At 48.3% G+C, this 24285-nt stretch overlaps 1 protein-coding gene across 1 annotated transcript in view; it reads right to left on the bottom strand.

The window, feature by feature from the left end:
* Positions 1–21372: 21372 nt before the first annotated feature.
* Positions 21373–24285, bottom strand: part of LOC116847278 (dynein heavy chain 7, axonemal-like) — a 23036-nt gene continuing 20123 nt past the window's right edge. The window contains exons 24-29 of the mRNA XM_032822110.1: positions 23885–23902; positions 23786–23806; positions 22892–23132; positions 22677–22828; positions 22082–22363; positions 21373–21579 (exon numbers count right to left, since the gene is read on the bottom strand). Of these exons, the coding sequence (XP_032678001.1) occupies positions 21373–21579; positions 22082–22363; positions 22677–22828; positions 22892–23132; positions 23786–23806; positions 23885–23902 (921 nt within the window). The remainder of the gene's footprint in view (positions 21580–22081; positions 22364–22676; positions 22829–22891; positions 23133–23785; positions 23807–23884; positions 23903–24285) is intronic.

Below are 24285 nucleotides of genomic sequence, written 5' to 3'. Positions count from 1 at the left end.
CCCCCCCTCTCTCTCTCTCTCTCTCTCTCTCCCAACCCTCATTCGTGTATCCATATCGCGAGATACCGATGCTCTCTTTTTCCCCGAGACGCAAGCTCCGCGACCTCGCCTCTCCGTTCCATTGCGCGATGCTTTCGAAGGAGCCTTCGGGTTTCGTCTCCGAGCTCCAGAATCCATCGCCGCCCCTCCGCTCTTTCATTCTTCCCCCTTCGTGCCCGTTGCGTTGCTCTTCATCCCTCTGCTCTCTCTCTCTTTCTCTGTCTTTCTTCATTTCCCTGTTGTCTCAGCCGCACCTGCATCAACAGCGAAGAGGGTGTATCCGCTTCCGCGCTACGCGTCGCTCACTTTCCACACCTTTTCGGTCCTCTTCGTTTCAGCGCACCCCACACTCCACCTAACCTTCCTCCACCTTCTCCTCCACCTCCTCCTCCTCTACTCCTGCATCCGTCCATCCTACAGTGAGTCTCTCACCCCTTGGCTGTGAGGGTGGCTACAGCCCCGGAGGCCGTGGCCCGAATTCTATCGACCCGTGGTACGCCACGCCACTATCAACAGAGAGAGAGAAAGAGAGAGAGTAGCTCTCGGCTTCATTCAGCCACCCCTGGAAGACTCGCGCGCTCAAGGGACTGCGAGGCTACGCGCCGTATAAAACGCCGCACGCACGTGTTGCGGGCCCCGAAACTCGGCCGAAACGTCGACGAGACCCCGACAACGACCAGGGAGGCTCGCTCGACGGAGAGATTAACGGATCTCAATCAAGATTTACTCCGCTCGATAATCCGTTGCCTGTTCTTTGTTCATAAATTTGCGCGTCTTGATGCGTGGATGTGTTGAAATGCCGTCATTGATGGTCGCGTTTGTAATCTCATTAAGTCCGTTGTCTCGTAACCGTCAACGCACTTGTATATTTTTAATATTGCTCCAATTTGACTCTTGCGTAACATAAATAAAACGGCGAGTCAGGAAAATGTTAATCGCAGCGTAGTCGGCGCGATTTTAAAATGGGAAATGGGTCAGGGCGAATCCCGACGGAACGCGGCAGATTTTAATTCGAAATCGATGTATCTCCCGTAGGAAAATTTGACAATCAGAATTTTGTCGGTTCAATAAATACTAGAAGTTCTGAACAATAATATTTCTTATCATTTCCAGATGTGTTATTTTATAAATAAAATATTTTATACGAGCATTAACTTTAATACAATTATATTCGTGCGCACTGGCGCGTGAACCTGGCATCTTTTTTTACCTTTTTTAAAAGAGATAATTTATAATATAACGTCACGTTATTTACAAACGATCACACGCTCGTTTTTCGCTTCGCGTGTTCACTTGGCACGAGATGTTACCGCGCCTTTTGAAACCTCCGATCAACTAGAGGCGTCGCGTAAGTACACGCGGCCGGTCTCGCGCCCGTTCCTCGCGTTCACTTGGCGCAAGACGGCTGGAACCGCGTCTTTTGATTACGGAAATAAGTAATTCCACGGTGGCCGAGTAAAAATCCAGCGGTGTCGGGCACGTATGCGGACAGCGAGAGCGAGAGCGCAAGGAGAGGCACGACACAGAGGGACACGATCGGTTGCGGGATTGGCCGAAACCCGGGCCAATTCCCTCTCCGGGGATGGCAATCGTCACGTCCACCGAGCCCGATAACGGCCGCTGTGTCTCGGGCAATTTAATTCAGACATAAAAAATAATCCCTTTGATCGCGCGCGCGAGTCGGCTGGAAATCCGCCAACCGTCACGGAAACTTCCCTTTGTGGACGACCCCCGCTTTTGTATGCCTTCGACAACAGTTTCGATTCAATCCGCCCCGTGCAATACTTCGCTCCGCGGGCCCGGTTATTACGGCACACGCGTTATTATGCCCCAGACCTATTTTTCAGTCGCGAAGTCAACGAGGCGAACGACGAGAGCGTCGTCTTCGTCGTTCTGTACGATTTGCATTTCGGCGATCCCGCGACCGATTTACATTTTGGGCTTATTTTAGAAATCACTTTGCACCATTGTCATTAAAAATTTGCGCGTTAAAATTCCCTTTACTCTTTATTCCTAAATTGACACGTTGAATTTTGTGATAAAAATTTCTACAGAATTTTGTAACCGATCATTCTTAGTCTGGTTTTCGGGTTTTCATATGTATATGTCATTTATATTTTAGGAACTAAGGAATACGATTCATTAGGCGCTGCATATGCTTTGAAGCACTCAAAGAAGTTATGATTGATTCACATGGCGTTAAAAAAAGCATTTGTTGCATCTAAGGGATCGTACCTCTAAATGTGCTATTAAGAAATTTACTATGTTTTTAGACTTTTACTGTCAATCTAGTCCTATGTGTACTGCTAGAAACATAGTAAAATTTATAAAATAATTTATATGGAAAAAAACTATAATATATTTTCTCCTTGTATTAACTCTGTTCACCATATAAGCGACGTTTCAGATACAATTAATTACACTTTATGCGTAACATAATGAGACTAGTAGTAGTCAAACTTAGCATTCTTGTGACAAGATCCTTCTGTTATTCTCACGTCTATCCTGTTAACGAATAATGTATTGTCTTCAGCAGCTGTTTATATTTTATATACGAGATTTCATCACTGCTATCTTCTGATTTCGCAAGAGTTGTTTCGATACAAGTTCTTCTCTTGACGAGGATCGTCCTGATAGTGAACTTAGAGACGCGTTGACTGTCACACATCCGCTCTCGTTGACCGATTAGCGACGCCACCCTCGTCCTTAGAGCTCGCAAATCCCGTCGGCTTGCGTCGTAGGGATTCCGATCGTCTAACAGCAGGTAGCTATTAGAAACGGCCGGTCTCGTCCTTTGCCAAGGACCTCCACAGTCCCCGAGGTCGTTCTAACCCGGTATTCGATTTTCCCCGAGTCGTCCTGGGACATGCTCACGAGATCGAGATAATCCCGTTGATCGCAGCTCATCTCATATCGACGGGATAAAGTCCGTTATAGGGCGATACGTTTATTAGTCCGAAGCGCTTGAAAGCATCGCGGAAGCTTCGCCTTTCCACACCTCCTTCATCACCTAAGTCGACATTCCTAAGTCGACCATCTAAGTCCTACATTTCAACCTAAACGTCTGTATATCCTGAAAGATCAGAATATGTTTAATTCACATGGAAACTGAGATTCTATTTAGCGCCTCTAAACAGCAAAAAATACGCAGAATGTCACTTGTAGGTCCTAAAGAAGACCTCTCGGCGAAGTTAGTAAATTAAATAGAATCAAAGAAAATTGATGTAAGTTTTAAGATGTCAAAGTACGCGTTAAATAGAATATTGAGATGGAAAGTAGAAGCAAGATTTCGCGACACGGACATTAACACCGTGCCCTTTCGCTCAAAAATGACGAAAGCTGTCGCGAAAATGGCGCAAAGACGTTTCCGGAGATCCATGCATTCGTTTATTGAAACTTAATTATAAATTAACTATAAATTGTTTATTATATAATAATAACGAGAATTATTTTTTGCTCTTTATAAAATTTTTTTGCCATCTTTCTCCGCATCCTCACGTCTGTCGGGTAAGTAAATGCGTCTGTGGATATCGGCTGTACGTATTTTTTTACGCGTTCCGACGCGGAAACGCCGGCGGAGTTATTTATGAAGGAATTTACGGGGTATAATCCCGGCGAAAAAAATCGCGAATATTTGTTGGCGCCGCGACATGGCGGGGTTATAATCTCGTCGTCTGATGAAACTGCCGGGTACAACTTGCCACTTCATCCCCAGTAGGAAAAGAACTTTCGAACTCCGCAGACCCGAGGAAATTGGGGAAGGTGAGCGGAGATGATTATCGGTGCGCTGTGAGATAAAGAGTTTCAAGTAATCGGCGATGTAGTTCGCGAGAAATAGGAATCAATACAAAAATATTCCACGATTTATCGCAACACTTACAATAAAGCAATAAGCAGTCAATAATAATAAATAGAAAATATGTAATCGCATAAATAATGAAGTAATATCTGTAATGAAACAATATTAAACGTGTATTTTTTAATGCGATATAATATTTGTGAAGACTGATTTCTAAACGCATTACACTAAAAATATTTTCTTAAAAATGACATAATTTCTCTTAAAAAATTAGAATGATAATTGTAAGTTTGAATCTAGCATTCCAGTGTGAATCTAGCATTACACAGAAAGAACAGTATGTTTCGCCCACGTAAATCTGGTTATGCCAACCAGGGGTTCGATTGTGTATCTTAAAACGGAGAGAAAATGACAAAAGTGAGCAAATTTACTTGAATATTTGTAACTTCACTGGTCAATGTCTAGTAAATTTGGTCACTTTTGTAATTTTCACTCCGTTTCGAGATACACAATCGACCCCCAGATTCAATAGTAAAACACAGAACGACTAATTACGTGATTGATGCAACCACAGAGCAAACAAATTTTTAGAAATTATGCTGTAGAACGAATTATATCGCGATGAATGCTAAGAGTAAAAAATACTTTCCGCCTTTTTGTCTCGTGGATATTTGCGATCTCGGAATTGACATAATTTAGACTCCACTCCTCGTGTCGCAACAGAAAAGACCACAACATTCGTATTCATCGTTCTAACTTGAGCATTTCAAGTTATATTTCCTTCCGTCCGCGATTCGCGTTCGCTCGGCAATTTTCGCGGAATGACAGCAAACATCTAATTAAAAAGTCGTTGTCGTCTTAATCGTTCATTCATTGGGAATTCCATCCGTCCGAAATTGTCACTGGTTCCTCTCATCCTCCACGAGAGCATCCGAAATAGGAGACCTTGTGACCGTAGGCGGGCGCACACGCGCGCAGAATTTGAGGGATGGCGAAAGGAAGAAAAACTGCGCGAAAGATCTCGTTTTCCGGGTTACGCGAGTAGGAAAGGGGCAAGGGTAGACCGGGGGTGGGCGAGACGGGGGAGTAAGACCGGTGGAAGACAGGCAGGCAGGCAGGCAGGCAGGTAGGAAGGAAGGAAGGAAGGAAGGAATGAAGGAAGGAAGGAAGAAAGAAAGAAAGAAAAGAGCGTACTCATAGAACGAAGCGAGATCACCGTCGGAGAAACACATCGCCCCTCCGGGGGTGCGCGAGAGGACGAAGGAAGTAGTGGGTCGGTCGCCAGGGTGGCAGGGAGGGACGGCGAGGCAGAATCGCATGGTATGAGGAGGGTTGGAGGAAGAATTAGGAAGGAAGGAAGAGGAGCTTCGTCTCCCTCTCCCCTCCCCTCTCTATTGAAGGTTGCTCGTGGGAGGAGGTCGTACGCCCTTGAACGAAGACGGGTAACCTGACCCTACGACGTACGTTTCTACCTATCCCTGTCCTCCTTTTCCCGCTCTCGCTGTCGCCCTCCACCCCTTCCTATCGCAAGCTCTCACTCTCTCGAACTCATCGGGAGAGCAGACGAGCGGCCGACCGGCGTTCTCGGAGAGTAGACCCCGACGACGACAACGACGACGACGACGACAACGTCGAGGTAGATAGGTAGGTGCCTTGATTTTCTGGGTAACGCTTGCGCCTTGGAGGACTTCCATCCTCGTCCCTTCTTCGCTCCTCACGTCGTTGTTCCTTGATCGCGGCGTTTCTCTGGGTTCCTCAGCGCGCTCATACTCTACCCCCCGTCCATTCCGCTGGAAAATGCGCGCCAGGGGTGGCGAGCGCGTAGCGAGGAGTCCCGCTCGGCTTTTCGGAGGTGGTGGTCGCGCCGAGAGTATTCGCGATCCTCCTGCCGGCCCCTCGTCCTCCCTGCCGCCCCCGCTAGTGGGGTGGGGACGCTCAGCCGTGTACATACACGTTGTTGTAGCGTACGTCGCGCAGGGGTGGAAACCCAGCCGTGCAGTGGGGAGGGGGGACCGGCGACGTCGGCGAACAGTGGGGGAGAGAGAGCCCGGGGATCCCCGTGGCACCCCGCGGAGGGGCACAGGGGGTTGATACCGAGGGGCAGGGCTAGGCGGGCAAAGACGGAGAGGGCGCAGTGGTCCCGCGACCATCAAACCAACAACACCGTCCTGTGTCGGCGGCACGAAAACGGCGACCCCTTCTTCCTCCTCTTCTTCTTCTTCTCTTCTCTCGCCGCCGCTCTCTTCAGCGACGTCAACGTCGACGACGGCGACGACGACGATGACAACGACAACGACTACGACGATCACGACGCTGCCCGCCGCGGCCTTTCGAGTCGTTATCGTCGACCGCCACCACCGCCACCGCTACCGACGGCGACGGCGACGGCGACGACGACGTCGTCGACGTCGACGTCGATGTTGATGTCAACGTCGACGTCCACGTCGACGTCGACGTTGTCGACCTCGCACGCACATCCGCTCACTGCCATTCTCGCGCGGAATCCGATGGATCCCCGTGGATCTCGCGGTCCTGCACCCCGGGAGCTTCTCCGTGGTCACCTCTGCGCTCTCGACCTTGTTCCCAGTCAGGACGGCGACGGCGACGGCGAGGGAAAGCAACGACGAGCGAGAGACGAGGAAGAGCGAGCTGATGGCCGTCAGGTAACGCCAGTCGCACGTCTGATCCTGATCCCCAAGGAATCCTTCCCTGTCCATAGTCACCCTCTCGCGCCGTTGATCCTTCGATGTTTGCCGCGAACGTTCGCGTTGATGTTGCGCTTCAGTTTGTCTCGATCACGATGTCATTCTTCTTTCCTCTCCTCTTCGTATCGCTTCGCTTCATTACGAACAATCTCACCCTCCTTCTCTCCTCCCGGGCGATTCATCTCTCTTATTTTCAGCGGTCGAGAGACCTTGGAGTGTCGTTGATTTCTTATTTGCGCGTTTTATTGCAGCCCCGCGCGATTTTGCCTGACTTTGTGTCGTTTATCGATTGGAAATCCTTGAATCGTTTGATGTAATCCTCTTTTCTCGTAAATGGCAATTTTTTTGCATGTGGATTTTGAACGTTGATTATGTGAATCGTTGTGATAGAGTAGCAGGCCACTTTCGAGATGCCCTCGTACTCAGTACTTTTCGTCAACAGTGACGACCTAATTAATTGGTCTCGTAATTGGTGATCAATAGAAAAACAGGGAAAACCGGATTTGCATATTTGGAATCTCACTTATGCACTCTTAGATATATATCTTGCCGCACAGTTGTTATATTACCTTCACATATATGTACACTTTTAAATTTACATATTCAGACGCGCAATTTTTTGTTAGTTTTGTTCTTGGATACAATTTTTAATTTTACATATCGCTATTCCTGAGCAATATTTTAGGGGTTTGAAATTTCTTTTCTCTCGCATACGATATTTGTTAATTTTTAATGCATAATATATGCCACGAAATGTACACTCTTTGATATTCTTTGTGAACTTTTCGAGATGCCTCTCTCGACTTTTTGCGTGATTGAAATTAAAATCGATCACTCGCGGCGATCGCGACATTTGTAATGCAAGAATTACTTTGAATCTCTCTCGAAATTTTATTGACTTTCTTTTGTTTTCTTATTACGCTTTCTTTTCATTGTAAATTCTACGGGCGAAACTGAATAACACGTGACCATTCGCAACTTTGTAGCTGTAGATTTCTATCAATCGAACGATCCGCCACTCGTTCCGACCAGACTTTCGACCGCGGTATCTACCGGGTGGTTGTCTGTTATCGCCTCTTATCAGGTGCACGCACGTGGACGTTATTTCCTTCGGCGTGCGCCGACTCTTTCCTCGAATCGTCGTCGACTCTTGCCGCTCTGGTCGCTCGCGAAATTCGCAAAAGCCTGTCCGCGAAGAACGCGAGTTCCCTCCGCACGTCGGTCGCAAAGTGGCCGTCTCTCTCGTCGAAGAGAGATCCAATGGTATTTCGATCCGCTGATTTTGTATTATCTCGAAGAAGCCGTCTCCCTTGTTTGCCCACTCGTAAGAAGGGCCGGCATATGGCTCACGGATTCCGATAAAATCGAACCGCACGCGGCAAATCAAGCCATATGTCGCGCATAACAATTCAATTACCGCAACTATTTCGATTCGTCGATTTGCCCTATCCGAAGGATACGGCAGCGCCCTTAAGTGATTGCACCCTTCGCCCCGGGAATCCCTCCAGGGCATATTCCGGCAGAGGCTGGACGAGAAAGAAAACTCTCTCTCTCTCTTTTTCTCTCTACGTCCGGTAAGTTTCAGCGCGAAAGGGAAAATCAGATACAATAGATCGACAATCTCCAGTTGGCCAATTCAATTCATTCAATTTCTCGTAATATCGCAGTTATTTGTTTAACACACTTTTTTCCATCTAATCAAAAGTTGGCAATTAACTTTGATACTCGGACGCAGGTCCTGGAGATCCTTGGATCTCGCGGGATCTCGAAGAAGCAGAAGCAGAAATAATAATCGATCTCGCGCCGCCTCCTCCTCCTCCTCCTCCTTCCTCGTCCTTCTCCTTCTCTTCCTCCTCCACCTCCTCCTCCGCCTCCTCTCTGTCTCTCTTTCTCTCCCACGGCGTTCCCCCGATTTTCGTGACACCCGGTACGCGCGAGGTGTTCCCCCTATTCCGCGTAAGTACATTATGGTGTGTACTGTTGTTTTATCAGTAGTGCAGGATCGCCATGGCTACGAAGTATGAATAAGCCGTAGCCGGCACGTCGCCGCTGCTGCTGGCCGCCTAATTACCATTTTCGTAATTTTCTGTCACGAAACTGACTCCGGTCCTCGATCGCGATCGTCGATCTTGCCCGCGCGTCGACCCGGGTCCCCGAACTTCCGCCTTGAACTTTCGTCCGGAAGCGCGACCAACGACGGGCAGGACCGCGAATACTTGCTTTGGAACACTACCGCGATCAGACTCGCGTCGCGATAATAATTCGAAGCGTTAAATGTGTGAACGGGTTGCATGATGTACTCGTGCCGGAATTTCATCAATCCATCGGGCTGTGAGACGTTTGATCCCCTCAAAATTGCCCCCGAATTTTCGACGGAGGAAGCTCGACCAAGGTTTCCGCTATCCGATACGAATTCGCATTTTGCATCGAGAAGTAACGAGGTGTGACCTCACTGAGGCCAAATTATCGGAGATCGCCTTATTCGCGTTATTTTCTTCGCTTCAGATCTGTTTTTTTTTTCTTTTTTTTGGTAATTCTAACGGGATATTGCGCTCACCCTTCGCGAAGAACGGAGATCGTCCGCATTTTCCGCAATTTTGTCATCGATTCGCCGTCGAGTCGAGGGCTTAATTGCAGATGGACACGCGACAGAACGCAATACTTATCAATAGATCACGCAATGACGGACGGACAAACAACTGCCGCACGTACAACGACCGAATAAACGCCAATAGACGCGCCGGTAAAAGAGGCAAACAAAAGAAACAAACAAGACGCGCGATGGCGGAGCGCGGCGAAGAAGAATGCTTTCGCGGAGGACTTCCGCAACATAGAACGTCCGTAACGCGTTACGTTACGTTAAGGGCCACCTACAATGGGATTGGCAATAGGCAGTAAGACGTAAGCAGTAAGCAAATTGATCAATCACAGTCGATTGTTACAAGAATAATCGACTGTGGTTGGTCAGTTTGCTGACTGCTCACGTTTTACTGGCAATCCTGTTGCGAACGGCCTCATAAGCCGTTAACTTAAGAATATGTCAACGCACAAAGAGACCCGTAACGTAGGAAAGGCACTTTTTCTTCGTGCGTTGACATATGTTTATTCTTAAGTCGATGGTCAGTACTTAACGTAACGCGACAGCGGGCGTTCCTGTGCGGAGACCCGAAGAAGGCGTCTCTCCACACAGCTGACCGCGTGCGCCTTATTTCCGCCGGGGTGGACTATCGATAGCGCGTACGATCGATCCCCCGGCTTGCGGAGGGCAAGATTCCGTCGTTCTTAACGGAGGCGCGACTAATTGCGCGGAGGAGCAGCCCCGACGCTTGAACGATGCACCCGCGGCGCACAACTCATCGGACTGTCAATATGTGATCAGCTGACGTGCCTCGCCGATCGAGACTCTCACGAGCGGATTCCTATTTATAGCGTTTCGCACGCCGGACATCGCGTCGTGCCACGATAAAGGACGCGCTGCGCTCCCTCATGCCGTGCTTGGTTGCGATACGTCTCTCGAACGCATTCGACAGAAGAGAAAGGAAAAGAGAACTACATCCGAGAAGGTACAATTGACAGGGAACAAATTTTCCAAACGCGGAAGTCGACAGTCGCGGAAATTTATTTCGAACAGTAGAACTCTCCTCTTCTGGAGACTCCAGTCAACCGTCTGCTTCCCTGTTCTTCGCTAAGACAGTATCAGTTTTTCCCCCAGATATAAGTGAAAAAATCGGAATAAAAAGTTCTCTCATTATTTCAGGTCTCTGTTCTCTAGTTGTCTAAATTCTAATGTCTGTAACCCTTTTTAACAAAATTCGTAACAGACAATTGAGATCTCAACTGTTCCCAAAGTGGTCCACGAAGCAGATCGAGGACTTAACTCAATTTATAGAGAATCGAATTAATTGTCTTGGAATAATTTTTTGTGTCTTATTTATTTATTTTTCTTTCTTTTATTTTTACCCCTCGCGAGATAGGCACAGTAGTGTTGGCAGAATCGCATTATTTCACAATTTTTAATCGCCTTTTCTTAGTAGGGTAAGATTATCAGTCGTAGTAAAGATCCACTTTCGCTATTTTTGAAACCAGTCTTTTCCGAACTAGAAAAACAGGCTCAATTGCGTCGCACACATTGTTTTTTCTCCGTCGACGACTCTCTCAGTCGCCAAGTGATTCCGTGTGCTTGCGGCATAAACACTGTAAATCTCAATTCGGCGAACGTCGCGAAGCAATAGTCTCAAATCCCAAGAGACGAAAGTCGAGACTCGCGAGACGAGAATCTGGAACCAAGAGTCCGGAGTTGAAAATTAAGATTGAATGTCCAGAACGGATTTAGACGCGAGAGTTGAGAACTCGGCTACGAACTCGAGTTCGCGAACCCAGAATTCAGCCACGAGAACTCAGATACTAGACACTTTCGTGAATCATTAGCGAGCGCAAGGGAAGTGGGGAGGGGGGAGGGGGGGAGGTCGCGATGGTTCGCCGTCGGCGACGTGAGATCGGCCCATTCCTCGAGAGTTTCCCCGAGATATCGAAACGTAAGAAATCGATTCCGAGCATAAAGAACGACACTGTGTGCCGCGAGAGACAGATATTTGTTGAGACAAAAGTGGGAGAAGAAGAAGGAGAGTCTGGTTGGCGCGAACGTCTGCGTTGGCGTGGCGTTGAACGAATTCTCGGCCATCATGGGCGAAGTCGTCTCTGACCTAGGATCACCCGGCTGCCGTGGGTGGCCGCCAACCTGTCCTGTCACTACCTCCTCGCTTCCCCTCGCGGTCCCCTCGCCTCGTGCCTCTCTCACTCTTTCTTTCTCATCGCCGCGCGCGCAAGGAACGCTCGTTTGTTCCAGATACCAGGTAGAACCGCGCGGTTCGTCGGCCCGGTACCAGGCCTCATGAATGGAGGAGGGTTCGCCAGGATCGATGGAGAGGGCGTGCTTTCAGGGAAGAATTGGTATATCCGTGACGTTTCCAACCCCACCTGAGCGAGGGTGCAGCGAGCACTACACGTGCTCGATTACGTCACGAGGACGAGCGGCCTCAGGACGAGCCATTCAGGTGTCGTCCCCCGCCCGGAGAGAGAAGAAAAATCGGCCGGAGAGAGCGGTCTCCTCGCGGTAAGAGAACACGAAATCTCCGCCGAGTGTCGAGGGCAACGCGAATAACGCTCCCGTCGCGTAATAGGCTAATAATAATCATAGTCGGACGAGGCTTGTTTATCGACGATCGATTTGTCGAGTGAAAGAGCGCGCGGCTTCGATGTCTCCTCGCTATCGGGAGGCTCGCATAATGTCGCCTCTGCGACTTTTGACTCGCAAAAGTCGGTTTTCGAGATTGTTGTTGTAAAGCGCGGTTGTGCAGAACTTTGGAAAGCCACTCTCGTAGGGGAAACTCCGGGGGAGCTCGCTCGGACGAAGTAGAGAAAACAAAGTTCCCTCTCCGGTGGATTCAGTAAATACGCTTATAAATAGCTGCCTTCTATTACGTATTATCTTTTATTAAACTTGATAAAACTATCAGTCGCGTATCAGGCGAGAAAACGGGGGGAGAGCGCGGCGAAATATCGAAATATCTTGACCGGCTCCTTCGTCGGCGTCACTCTCACCGCCCTGCAACTTTATGGCGCTTATAATTAGCTTCATACTGCCACGCCCGATTACACACCCTCCTGCCCTTTCGCGTCCCTCGCGTGTTCGTGCGTGATCCTTCGAAAACTTCGCCGGCAATTTCGACGCCCGACAATTTTGATGATCGCGTCGTTCTCGCTGCGTTAATGTTTTCGCGGATATCTAGCGCGTCAAATCATTACCGAAGAAGAAAGAAATAAAAAAAGCGAACAAAAAACGCGACGAAAAACTAAGTTAAATTTTCTATCCTCTCACGCGGTCGGTACCAAAAAATATTCGTAAGTGTTTCTTCAGAGACATTGCGCGACAATTTTGGCGTCATAAAATAATATATAAGTGTGAGAATTTTTTTCTAAACTCCCGAGTTTCAAATTAGGAGGTCTCGTTTGAAAAATGTCGTAATGGTCATCGCGGAAGTGGACCAAAATGATCCAAAGCGTGGGACGAAAGCTTTATTCTAGCAATGAGTTCGTCGAATTATCTGATCTCGTCATCTGGACTCGCTCGACTCGCTCGACTCGTTCCAGAATCGTTCCCAGACCATGCGGCAGTCCTGGTCCCCCTTTCTGACCCATTTTGACCCCGTCCCCTGACCAAGAAATTTTTTTTGCCCGTCAATAATAACAGCATCGCGCAGATGGGGGCATTTAAATGTCTCCGTATTAAATTCCTGGCCCGCGGCTGTTGTTCCCCTGCGCGAGGGCTACGGCGAGTTTAAAGCCCCCTCCACGTCGGGAAGTAACCCTGACCCATAGCTCTGGCCGGCCGGGTCCCAGCCCTTCGAGGGAATGCCCCATTGTACGGCAAAGAGACCGGAGCGCAACCCCCTCGCGATTCCTCCGCGATGGATATGAATTAGCCTTTGGGCAACTGTAGCCGCCGCCGCCGCCTCGCCACCACCACCGCCGCCGCCGCCACTACCATCACTACTACTGCCACTACCGCTACTACTACTACCACCACTTCCACCCCCGGGAACTCACCCTCCGGGGACACGCGCCTTTTAAAACGGGCGAACCCCCTCGCTGCGAAACGACTTGCCGTCCCTCCGATTTTTTTCGCTTCGCTCTCACGGGAGGAAAAATGTGATATTTCTGGGGTGGACGAGATATGTGTGTCGCGGTGTTTATATTTTCGCACGGGGTAAATCGCGTGACCGGCGGAACAATGTTCGAAACTCTTTACGAGCTCGCGTCTAGACGTAGGTCAGAAATCGTCCCGACGAACTTTTCCTGACGCGCGCTGTAATTCTTCAGAACGTGCACAAATTAAAGAAAAATATAAATACTAGGGAACACACACAAAGTTAAAACAAGTTGAAATAGAATCCTATTAAAAAATTAAGTATCAGTACATTGGAGCAAATTAGATTTCAAGTATATGAAATGTAATCAAATGATATCAGTTTTAAATAACGATAATATTCTCAAATGATATTAGATATAAATAATGGCGAAATTGCGAAATATCGCGCGCATATGAGTCGAGCGAGTAAGGTGGAGGCTGAGAATCGCAGATCGTCATACCAGACGCATCTCGTGGGTGCAAGACCTCGTTCTATGCGGCGACGTCGAGGAGGAAGAGCGCCCCGAGAGCACGGGGCTGCCACGGGCGAGAGAACGTTGAACCCGAGAACCATCAATCAGGATCCATCGCCGCGCTCGCATTAGTCTCAGTGTCCCATATGTTCGTCGCTCCGGAGCGAGAGGTGTGGAAGGATCGCGCGAGGAGGGGTAGATACCTCGATTATGCGAATATCTACACGGACAATGAGAGAGGGAGAGGGAGAGAGAGAGAGAGAGAGAGAGAGAGAGAGAGCGCGTCAGCGTCAGCTGCTCCCATCTCGTCCCCCCGATCAGACGGCACGGGGTCGTGCGCCCCCCGCGAAATAAGCAATAAGTTACGTTAGCACTGTGTGACGAACCCTCTCCCCTCCACAACCCCCCTCACGGCACCAGCCCCACGCCGAGGGTACGCGGGGTGAACGTACCATAGTGCAGTTTCGGCGTTCATCATGTTCGGTTCGAGTCGCGCGATGTACCGAGTGTCGCGGAAGTAACCGCCTCGTCGGCGAGGTCGAGATGTTTTCGTTCGCTTCCCTCGTCTGTTTTTCCTCCGTTTTGTCCTTTTAGTGCGCGCACTTGACGATGATGGATCAGACGTCGAGCGCAGTGGAAGAGCTTGCAGATAGATCAACTTATTCCGCGTAATTTATTCTCATTTTTTCAAAAGTGATCTTTTAATTTGATAGAAAAAACGCAACTCGGAAAACACTCTGCAGTGTTTCTCTCTTGTCTCTTTTCATTATTTACATGACTGTGCTCTCGTGGGTGTGTCGGTAACAAAACCGCTCGCTAAAAGTATTCGGTAAAATGAGTACGTTTGCTGTATCGTTGGAACAAGTGTGCATTTTCAGTGAAGAGAGCGAGGATCGTGTCGATGACTTGAGATGCGACCTAAGAATTCTCTTTCGGGGCGAACGGGGTGACCGGCCGCGCGATTAAACAAATTAACTAATTAATTAATGATACAACGAGAAACGGGACGGGCCGCGACGAAATCGCAAATCCGTCGTACGTGAGCGAAACAGCAATTCTCCCGGCGCGGAGACACTCGCGGGGAATAACGGAAAGGGTACAGGATATCTTAGACAGTGACAAAGTGTGCTACCCGGTTCGCAAGTCCCAGGAGGTTGTGGAAGCGAGTTTCAGTGCGATTCTCTAGCCGGTGCGCCGTAGGGACAGCCGACGCGGACTCCCAGGGGATTGATGAAGAGAACAGGAAAAGAAGCGTGAGTCTGTGCTCCTTGCGTTCACTGCGGGCTTCCATGTGCCAACTTTTCAAAATTCATAAGGCACGCGGTGAATGCCAAGAGCGGACCAAACTCAACGATCCCCGCGTAAACCCGCCGAGGATCTCCTCTCCTCCCCTCAGGAACCGCGAGCCCCGCGTCCGAGCTCCGTTGCGCAAGGTCAGTATCGAGGGTGGACGATATTCGCATACTTATATCTCGTAAGCATGAAAATATAAACTTAATTATAGCATACACACAAACACACAGTCATTCTTACTTACGCGCGTAATAATTAATTAACAGTGTCTCTCCTGCGCGTTAACTCATGCGTTTAAACAAATATTTTCATATCTCGAGACGTTTATTATTATTAACTCGCATAATTATATTTGTTTATGTTAAGTAATTCGCGGAAATTTTAATTACATGAACGTGCAGTTTTACGTTGCGTTTTCCGGCCTGATCGCTCTCCATCGACATTCTACGACTACTGGACGCTTAGTCTTATATTTCCGAAATTTTTAACATTCAAATACACATACATAAATATGTAAACAGTCACCTGACGTTTCTTAAATGTCTTTACTTATAACATTCTCCATTTACTCGAATCTAAATGTGCACGAGGAAGGGAGCTGCACTGCCTCATCGAGCGTCAGATATTAATTTACGTGTGTCTCTCGTGCGATTTTCTTGATTCAAGCGTTGCATCGGACATCAGAGGACGAAAAGAGAAAGGGGACGGCGGAGTAGATCGCTAATGGTGGCGAGCCTCGTTCCCCGGACGGACGGGGGATGCCGAGATCGGGTTTAAAGCCGAGGAGCCCCTAAATGGAAATCGGGGAATTCCCGGGGCGTAGGACGAAAACGGCCGGTTGTATCGACCGAGACGAAAGGGCGGCGAAGGGAGATGGCCGGATGGTGGGGATGCTGCGCGGTTAAAGGGTGGACGCACGTTGCCTGGCAACCCGCTCCTTCCCGCAGCATCCCTCCTGGACCACCACCGCTGCCACCGCCGCCGCCGCCACCGCCGCCGCCGCCATCCACGATTTCCACGATCATTGTTGTCGTTGTTCGACGTTGTGCGTCGGCCATTATTCAGGATCGATATCTTCGCCAAGAGAGAGAGAAAGAGAGAGAGCGAAAGAGAGAGAAAGAGGGAGAGAAAACGAGAGAGAGAGAAAGAGAGACACGTCTCGTTTCACCGGTACGTCGTGATTTCGGCCGTGGATGGGCGCGCGTGTATACTTTTCTTCTCTTTTCCAGGAAAAATCCCGGAGTAAAATTTGCGAACTGAAATCGCAGGTTGGAGAACGCGCGGTCGAGAAGAGATTGGAAGATCAAACGATATTGCAAAAATGTCAGCAGACAGAGGAGGGGATTATGTATATAGCGTTATATCGGACTATATAGATTCTCGAAGACACACGACAACAGTTGATCTTTTAGTCGAGTAGTTTAATATTTTGAGGTTTCTCTAATATTAAATGCAACTCCTGGTCGAGTGAACTGAAACGTCCACGAAACGTTGGGAACGAATCCACGGAGACGCGCCAGCAACTCGGAAGCCAAACCGAGCGTTTTCTCCATATCGCGCGTAGAATCTTGAAAATATCACACACGCACACACACATACGCGCGCGCGCGCGCAGAACCAGCTTAACCACCATTACGATTAATTACGAAATATCTGCGGTATCGTAAATATCACGAAGCGAAAAATAGAGTAACGTTGCAGGAAACGCAGCAGCTCCACGAACTGTTCTTGCAGGTTTCCATGTAAGAGCAGCAAATAAAAAATAAAACATACGCATGAGAGGGTGACTTTATTGCGTGTCCTTGATTCCTAGCACGACTCCTGAAAGTATGATTTTGTTTATGTTCACAGAATATTAACCATGAGAAGAAATTGATATTCGAATAAACAGCAGGTATCAAAGCGTGCATTTTGTGCATTCAAATGATCCAAGTTCCGTTGTGTTCTTCGCGCGTTCTTCAATTATATATTGTTTATCTTTCAGTATCAACCTTCCTCCTATGTGTGTATATATATATATATATATATATATATATATATATATATATATATAAAATACAATAATTTATTAGAAATAAGTACTGACAGCCTATTGTTAGGCGAAACATTTGCAGTGTGGAACGCCGGGCAGTTTTGTGCGAAAACCTCAGACGTACCAATCGCTGTTTCATCAGTCAATTACGCTCCCGTTGATGATTAGCCGCAAATCGAGAGAAAAGTTCACCTCATTATTCGGAAAATACAGCGCGAACATTAATTCACTCGCGGAGCACTGCCGGCTCTATTTTCAACGCGATCCATTTATCTCAATAAAAAGCCGCGGCCACATTTATCCTCCCTCTCTTTGTTTTTGCCCGGCTGAGCTCGTCCCGGCGAAAACTTAAGAAAGCGGTTAAACGCCAGAGAGATTGATCGCGCTACGAAAATTGATGCGGTGATCTCTCTTATCCCTCCCGCCGCGTTATTCCCTTGTGATACGAGAAAAACGATACAATCGCGCCGAAGATGAATTTTCCACTCCACCTCGCGCCTCTACCAGCGTCTACCGTAAATCTTGCAGCTTTTCATCGCCCTCGGCGACCGCCGCGATTGTTTCAGAGATAAATAGGGCGACATTAATTGCGGAGATCTCGCGGAAATTTCCACAAACTTTTAATGATAATAATTATCTCGCCACACCTGTTGCCTCGCTGTAATCAACAGTAATTTAGAGCGAAACGCACCACAAACATCAATAATCATCAACGTTGTTGTGCTGCAACGAAACTACGCGCAAGCCTCGCGAGAAAAGACCCGCCGCAGACAAAGAGAAAGGAAAAAAGGAAGAGAAAGAGAGAAAGAACGATAGCTGTGACAGTTGTCTCCGGAACTAGCATTGCATCGAAAGATTAATGGCAGCCTCAGAAACTCCACGCTAATTATACGCGAGCGCGGCTAAAACAAAAATTCCGTAGGAGCCCGCGCGCGAGGATATCCCGAGGGTTTCCCATGGCAGCCATTATCATTTAATTGAAGTCTTCAACCCTGCCGGCCTCGCCCCCAAGTGTCACCTGTTGCCCCGAAATTAGCGGCGATCTACGCCGGAGAACTACAATTCATCGGGAAAGATCGCCCCGAAAATCTACTCGCGCGATCGTCGAAGGTAAAAGTAAAGAAGGCTCGCCATTTGTGGCCTCTTTGCTCCATCTCATCCCCCTTGAGCTACCCCTGTTCACTCTTTTCCATTCGCTGGTCACCTGCCCCTCTCCCCTCGAAAATTTTCTCGCCTCATCGCCTCCGAAGTGTAGGCGCAACAAAGAAATTCAGATGAAGGTCACTTTGCCAATGAGAGGAGGCGAGAAGGATCACGCGGCGGGAGTTTTCGCCTTTTCCGCGCATTCTCTCGGCTTCTATCGGGAGCTGACTTCTATTCAAGCGATGTGTTCTTGGCGGGCCTCAACCGCGTCTCCCGATCGCGTTGATTGACTGACGCGCGATTAACCCTTTGATCGTTCGACGGCGGCCAACGTGAACGTGTCGGGCGCACTCGCGAACGCCGCCGCGCTTCGAACGATTGCACCTATCGACGAGATTGCTCGCCGAGAGCGAGGCGTCGATGTTTTTTAAGTTATCGTTGTATTATATCGGATGCGATAATGTGTGCTCTTGCTTGATCGTGTCTTTCGATCCTCCGTCGTTGGGAGCGTTTTCAGAGCGCTGCTCCATCAGAGAAGCGCGCGTCGATATTTCCCTCCGGCCCTTTCCATCAAAATATGTCCGCCAAGTGTGCGCCTTGTAAGGACTCCTTCGATTGCAACTTGAAGTTCATCTTGTGGATCCCGAGTCCGCGCAAAAGTTACCGTCGCGGATCTGTTTGCGAGATTCGTGCGGACAGTGACGAAGATGAAGGCAAGGTAAACACGCGTGTCAATTTTCATGTAATACAATCCCGAGATAATATCCGGCGATTGCAGGAGCACAAAGAAGAACGTAAGACACACGTGTGAACTCGATGGGAAACGAAAATGAGACAAGACGTCGCCCGGCCTGGCTCTCAAAGAAGCCGGCTCATATTTGGGCGCGACATAAACTCAATCGAGTTTCGGACGAATTCATATTCGCACAGGTTTTCATTCATATTCAACATCGCGAAGGTGGAAAGAAATTTCACACGGAGCGCGAAGGGCACGGTGGGTCCTGAGAGAAGCTGCGGAGAAGGTGGCGCCGGGAGGGTGCACTTTATGAAATTGCAACGGGTATAATCACATATTTTCTTCACGGGTCGAGTCGCAGCTTAATCCGAACGACGGTGCTACGCGCGAAGGCAAAATGTAACGGAGAACGCGGCAGCGGGGGTGGAAAGGAGAGCAAAAAGAAGACCGGGACAAAAAATAAGCGAGATAAATGGAAGGAGAGAAAGAGAGAGGAATGAGGGGGAAAGGGGGAGGAGTTAAAAATAAAAAGAAACGAGATGATGTCGGTAAGCCGAAGGTAAACGAACTCGATTTGCGAGACCCGGCTCGGGTAAACACAATTATTTTTATTGCATATATACAGAAATCTGTATTTCGTGCGGGAGTGGCGCGTCTGTTTTTGTCACGTGCGACAGTCGTTGTTTGTATACAAAAATTTTCCGCCCGCACATTAAACGCCGGTACGCTCCGCGTTTCTCCCGTCGAGGAACTGCCGTCGCGAGTCACCTCCGCCATCTCCGCGACTCCCTCTAATTGCGATCGTCAATTTTGCAAATGCCCAGATGCAATCTGGGAAAATTTAAGAGGAGGAAAAGAGCCGTGGTCATTCCGCGTCCGGCGGAAACGAACGAGGTGCGCTCGCGGGATAATCAGGCTGGCGAGATAATCTAAATTGGCGGGAGAGCCGGTGATGACTATGAATTAATAGACCGATCTGTAAAAGTGGAGAGAACCAGCGGCTGACCAAGAGACAGAGAAAGAGAGAGAGAGAGAGAGAGAGAGAGAGAGACTTGATAGAGAAACTGAGCGGGAGAATTCTAGTAGTTCGGAGGTGAGGAAGACGAGGCCGGAGTATCGGATGCGCGAAGACGAAGAGCGATGCGGGGTTGGAGAGGGTAAGAGGGGAAACTGCGAGGAAAAGAGAGACGGAGAATTAATCGTTCGTACTTCTTTGCGCGCAGGATACCCCGTCGGCTACCCGGAACAGGCTCGTTCGGTAACACGCTGGAACATCACGGGATGTAAAATTATACAACGAGAAATATGTTCCACGTAATAATCGAGAGAGGAACGTGATCTGGGAGGGATGACGACTGAGAGAGAGAGCGAGAGAGAGAAAGAGAAACGAACGCGAAGAGAGAGAGAGCGCGGGAGGGTAGAAGCGAAGGAGGGCAGAGGGAACGGGGCTCGTGTGGAACAGGGGTAGAGGCGAGATACGGGGTGAGATCAATACAGGGTCGCTAGGCAACGAGCCTCCGGCGATCTCGGTCCGGGTAGACAGGGTGCCGCCAAGCCGCTGTAGCCACCCACCCACCCTTCGCCGTTCTGTCCCTGTCTCTCTGTCTCTTTCTCTCTCCCTCTCTCCTACGTTTCTCTCCGGCCCCGAAAGCGCCACATCCCACATAATAAATACCGGCAACTGTGCAACGCGGCGGGATAACGCGAGAAGAAGTACTGCGAATATGGCGCCGAGGACGAAAAAGGAGATCAGAAAAGAGAGAAAGAGAGAGACAGAGGAAGAGCTTGGAAAACAACCTCCGCCTCTCTTTTTCTCTTAATTAAATTCACCGGGAATTTTCTCGTCGAATTTTCTTTCTCTCTCTCTCTCTCTCTCTCTCTCTCTCTCTCTCTCTCTCTCTCTCTCTCTCCCTTTCTCTCTCTATATATGTATATGTCTCTTCCTCTCTGCTCTCTTCATTCGGTCGCCACCACAGCGCTCTTTTCGTACGCACTTCTTCGGCATTGTTTGTCAATAGAGAAGGACACGAGAGGTTTGACGCCGCGTACGAGCCGATCGCGCGACGCTTCAATTTTCCTCGCGTGAAATCCCGTCGTCGATGAAGTTCCGACTTGACACTGAATATGCGTTGACTTGCGTTCCGCACCATAATAATTATTTAAACAGATTTTCGTCTTTTCATGCTATATATTATGATGATCAGAATACAAAGTATACTTCACACGCGCGCGCTGTGTTTCCGAGCACTTTGCGCTCGTCAAAGGTTCGAAAAAGCCACTCTTCTCTCGAGAATCTCTTCTCTCCGGCTTCACACGATCCTCGCGAATCCTATCGGACTCGTAAAGAAGCCGGAAGATCGTTGAAATCGATTTTTACGATTTAAATCCCTCTAGGAGGTAAGTTTCTCTAAGATCTTCGATTCTCCGAGGATCTCTCTCCGCCTATCGACCAGGATCAATCCCATCATTCCGACAATTGGCAGAGCATGGCGGTCCCCCGCTGGATCCAGTGCCCCGGCGAGTGCGCCGTCGGCAGCCAGATTGCGATGACGAAGTTGGTGGAATGACCGGTGGTGGACAGGACGCCTTTCCTCTCGCTGGTCTTGTAGACAGGACACGTGTACGTTTTCCTCTCCTGCACCTGATCCTTCATCATCGGCACCAGCCAAAGCTGCGGGCAAGATTTAGCTGGTTGTCAGCGCGTTAACTTATTCAGGATGAATTTATTGTATAGTCGGGAGAAATTACGATTCAAAGCGAACAGTACTCAATTTTGAAATAATAATTAATAACGCGCCTGTGTCGATCGTATAACGGGGGATCTCTCTGGCTTTTGTCGTAGAATTTCGTCGTGAATATTGATTCGCAGTAACGTGCGTTTTATTTTGCCGACAATGTCCGAATGGAAAAAGGGAAAAATCGAGAGAACGTATCTAAACGTGCACATATACGCGTCAGCAGCACCGAAAAAAATTAAATTACCGCGCTTGAAAATTCCATCTCTCTTTTCGACGTGTTTTATTAGCGTCCATTATATCGTATCTCGGGAACAGAGTTAGACCGAATTTGCCGAAATGTTTGTCCAACGGGAGAGCGCGATGCACGATCCTTAGACAATCTCACAAAGGACAACTCCGGAGGGGACTCCCGAAATCTCACGTATGTTTGCTCACATGGGGCACAGTGTCGTAGAGGATTTTGGGGAAGGACTCGTCGAGCATCATTGTGTTCATATCGAAGCGAGCGCCGTCGAGAAATAATCCGTAGACGTAGACGCCGTCGTCAGGCGGGCTCGCGTGAACGGTGTCCTTCAGGGGAAAGAAGTCGTAGATCAGCAGATCGATGGGAATGGAATATTTTCGCGCGTAATTCTGCCGGGCGCCGGTCAAGAACGCCTGGGTGAAGTAAAAGCCGGAGATCCAGAAGGACGTGGGAGAACCGTCCTCGTACCAAGTCTAAAAAAATACGAAAGCACTCGTTCTTAATTCAGTTGCTGTGTATATATCGAGCTGTGTTGATGTGGAAGATATTTGTCGTGTTTTTTGCCAAACAGAATAGGAGACGAAATTATCCAATCTCGAAAAATCAATGAATTTTTGCGAGTCAAGTGGACAACATCGACTCGGTATTTATATCTGAACATTTAACGAGGACTTGCTGTTTTTCCTTTTAATACCCAAACTCCCTACGAGAATCGAATGGAAAGAATGAAGATCTCTCGCACTCCAATCCAATATTTATCGAGAATGTTTTCTCTATCAAACGTACCTGCAGGAAATTCAGCCTCTTCAGGAAGTCCTGTATATAGCTGCCGAGCGACTTCAGGGAAGGGTAAGAGTTGCGCATCCACATTTTGGGTATCTTGCCGGTGATAATTGACGAGTAGACCTCCTCGAGATCAGGATTCATAATTACCAGACCTGTAGGAGGGACCCGTCAGATTTATATCCGCGTCTATAAAAGCGCCTCGTCGCGTCCCTTACCTCGGATCGCCTTCTGCAGGTTCACGAGGCTGTCCCTGATCGTTTGCAGAAGCTTATTGAACCTGCCCATCTCTTGCACCAGCACGGTGTTCATGCTTTGCTCGTAGCGCGTAGGGTATCTCTCCTGTGCGGCCACCAGGTCGTAATCCTGCGGTAACTTCGACAGGACGTCGGACGCGACGTCGTAGACGACCTCCTCCGGGGACTTCACGCCGGGGTCCACGTCGACTCGGCCGACATCCTGACGAAAGTCGGCAAGTCTTAGCGTTGCGGTCTTCGCGAACTTTTAACGAGATCCGTAGACCTCGCTGATGTAATTCCATCGGGGTCTCCCGACGGCTAAATCGATTTTGCCGACTTAAATTGGAGCGCGAGGAGTCGACTGATAATTTAATGGCGCTTTATTACGAATTTTGTAACAATACGAAGTCGCAGCGTCCAAGGATTTTCTTCTCGCGCTCTTCCACACTCTTTCCAGCTTGATTAGTTTAACTCGTCATTGGAAAAGTATGAAAGAAATTTGATGAATTCCTTTCTTCCTCTTTTAGTATTTTTATCATTTCTCAAACCTTATATAATTTCTCATGATTTTGTGAAGTACTGAGATTTAATAACAGCCAATAGAAAAAATTCTGGAGAGATTTAAAGAGAACTAAACGGAATGCTTGGAGTCTCTCTTTTTCAATGACAAGTTAATATGGTAGTTATCACAATATGATAAATAACACGCGTAATAATACGGGTATTTATACGTCATATTGCAGCAAATAGCAATGTGAAATCTCTCGGATCTTTGAATGAAACGTGAGAGACAACATTTTCCATTCGGATGAGATTTCTTTTTCGCGAATGATTCTAAAGTGCTGAGCGTTGTGTGACAGATGGAAATGTTACCTGCTTCCTCGATTTTCTCAGCTAGTCGCATGAAAATTAAAGGACATCATTATATCAGTCATTTGAAACGGCATACTTTCCTGAATAAACGTTACTTACTTGTATCTCCTCGACGTTCTGCGAGGAAATGGAAAGATAACAACAGCTCTTATTATTCCGTTCAGGAAATTGATCAATTACGCGCAGATCAAGGTCACTTGGAGCGCAAACAGAAACGGAACAATCGCGTCGAAGGAGACGAGTGAACTCGCGTGCAAAAATCAGGTTGCCGACGTGTGAAGTATCGATAATAAACAATGCATGTAAAATGTATGCTTTGTATGCTCGAAAATACTCGAAAGTAACTGCTGAAAAATATTCTATTTCGACTTGACAGTGCTCCTTTTTCTTTTGATATTTAATGAACTTTCCACGATTAACGACATGCGACTATAAGTGGGTCCTTTCTCTCTCTCTCTCTCTCTCTCTCTCTCTCTCTCTCTCTCTCTCTCTCTCTCTCT

Source organism: Odontomachus brunneus, unplaced genomic scaffold (assembly GCF_010583005.1).
Source record: "Odontomachus brunneus isolate Ranch 3 - 2012 unplaced genomic scaffold, Obru_v1 Obru_scaffold_076, whole genome shotgun sequence".
NCBI lineage: Eukaryota > Metazoa > Arthropoda > Insecta > Hymenoptera > Formicidae > Odontomachus > Odontomachus brunneus.
The sequence above is the reverse complement of the archived record's forward strand: the minus strand, read 5'-3'. Positions and strand labels throughout refer to the sequence as shown.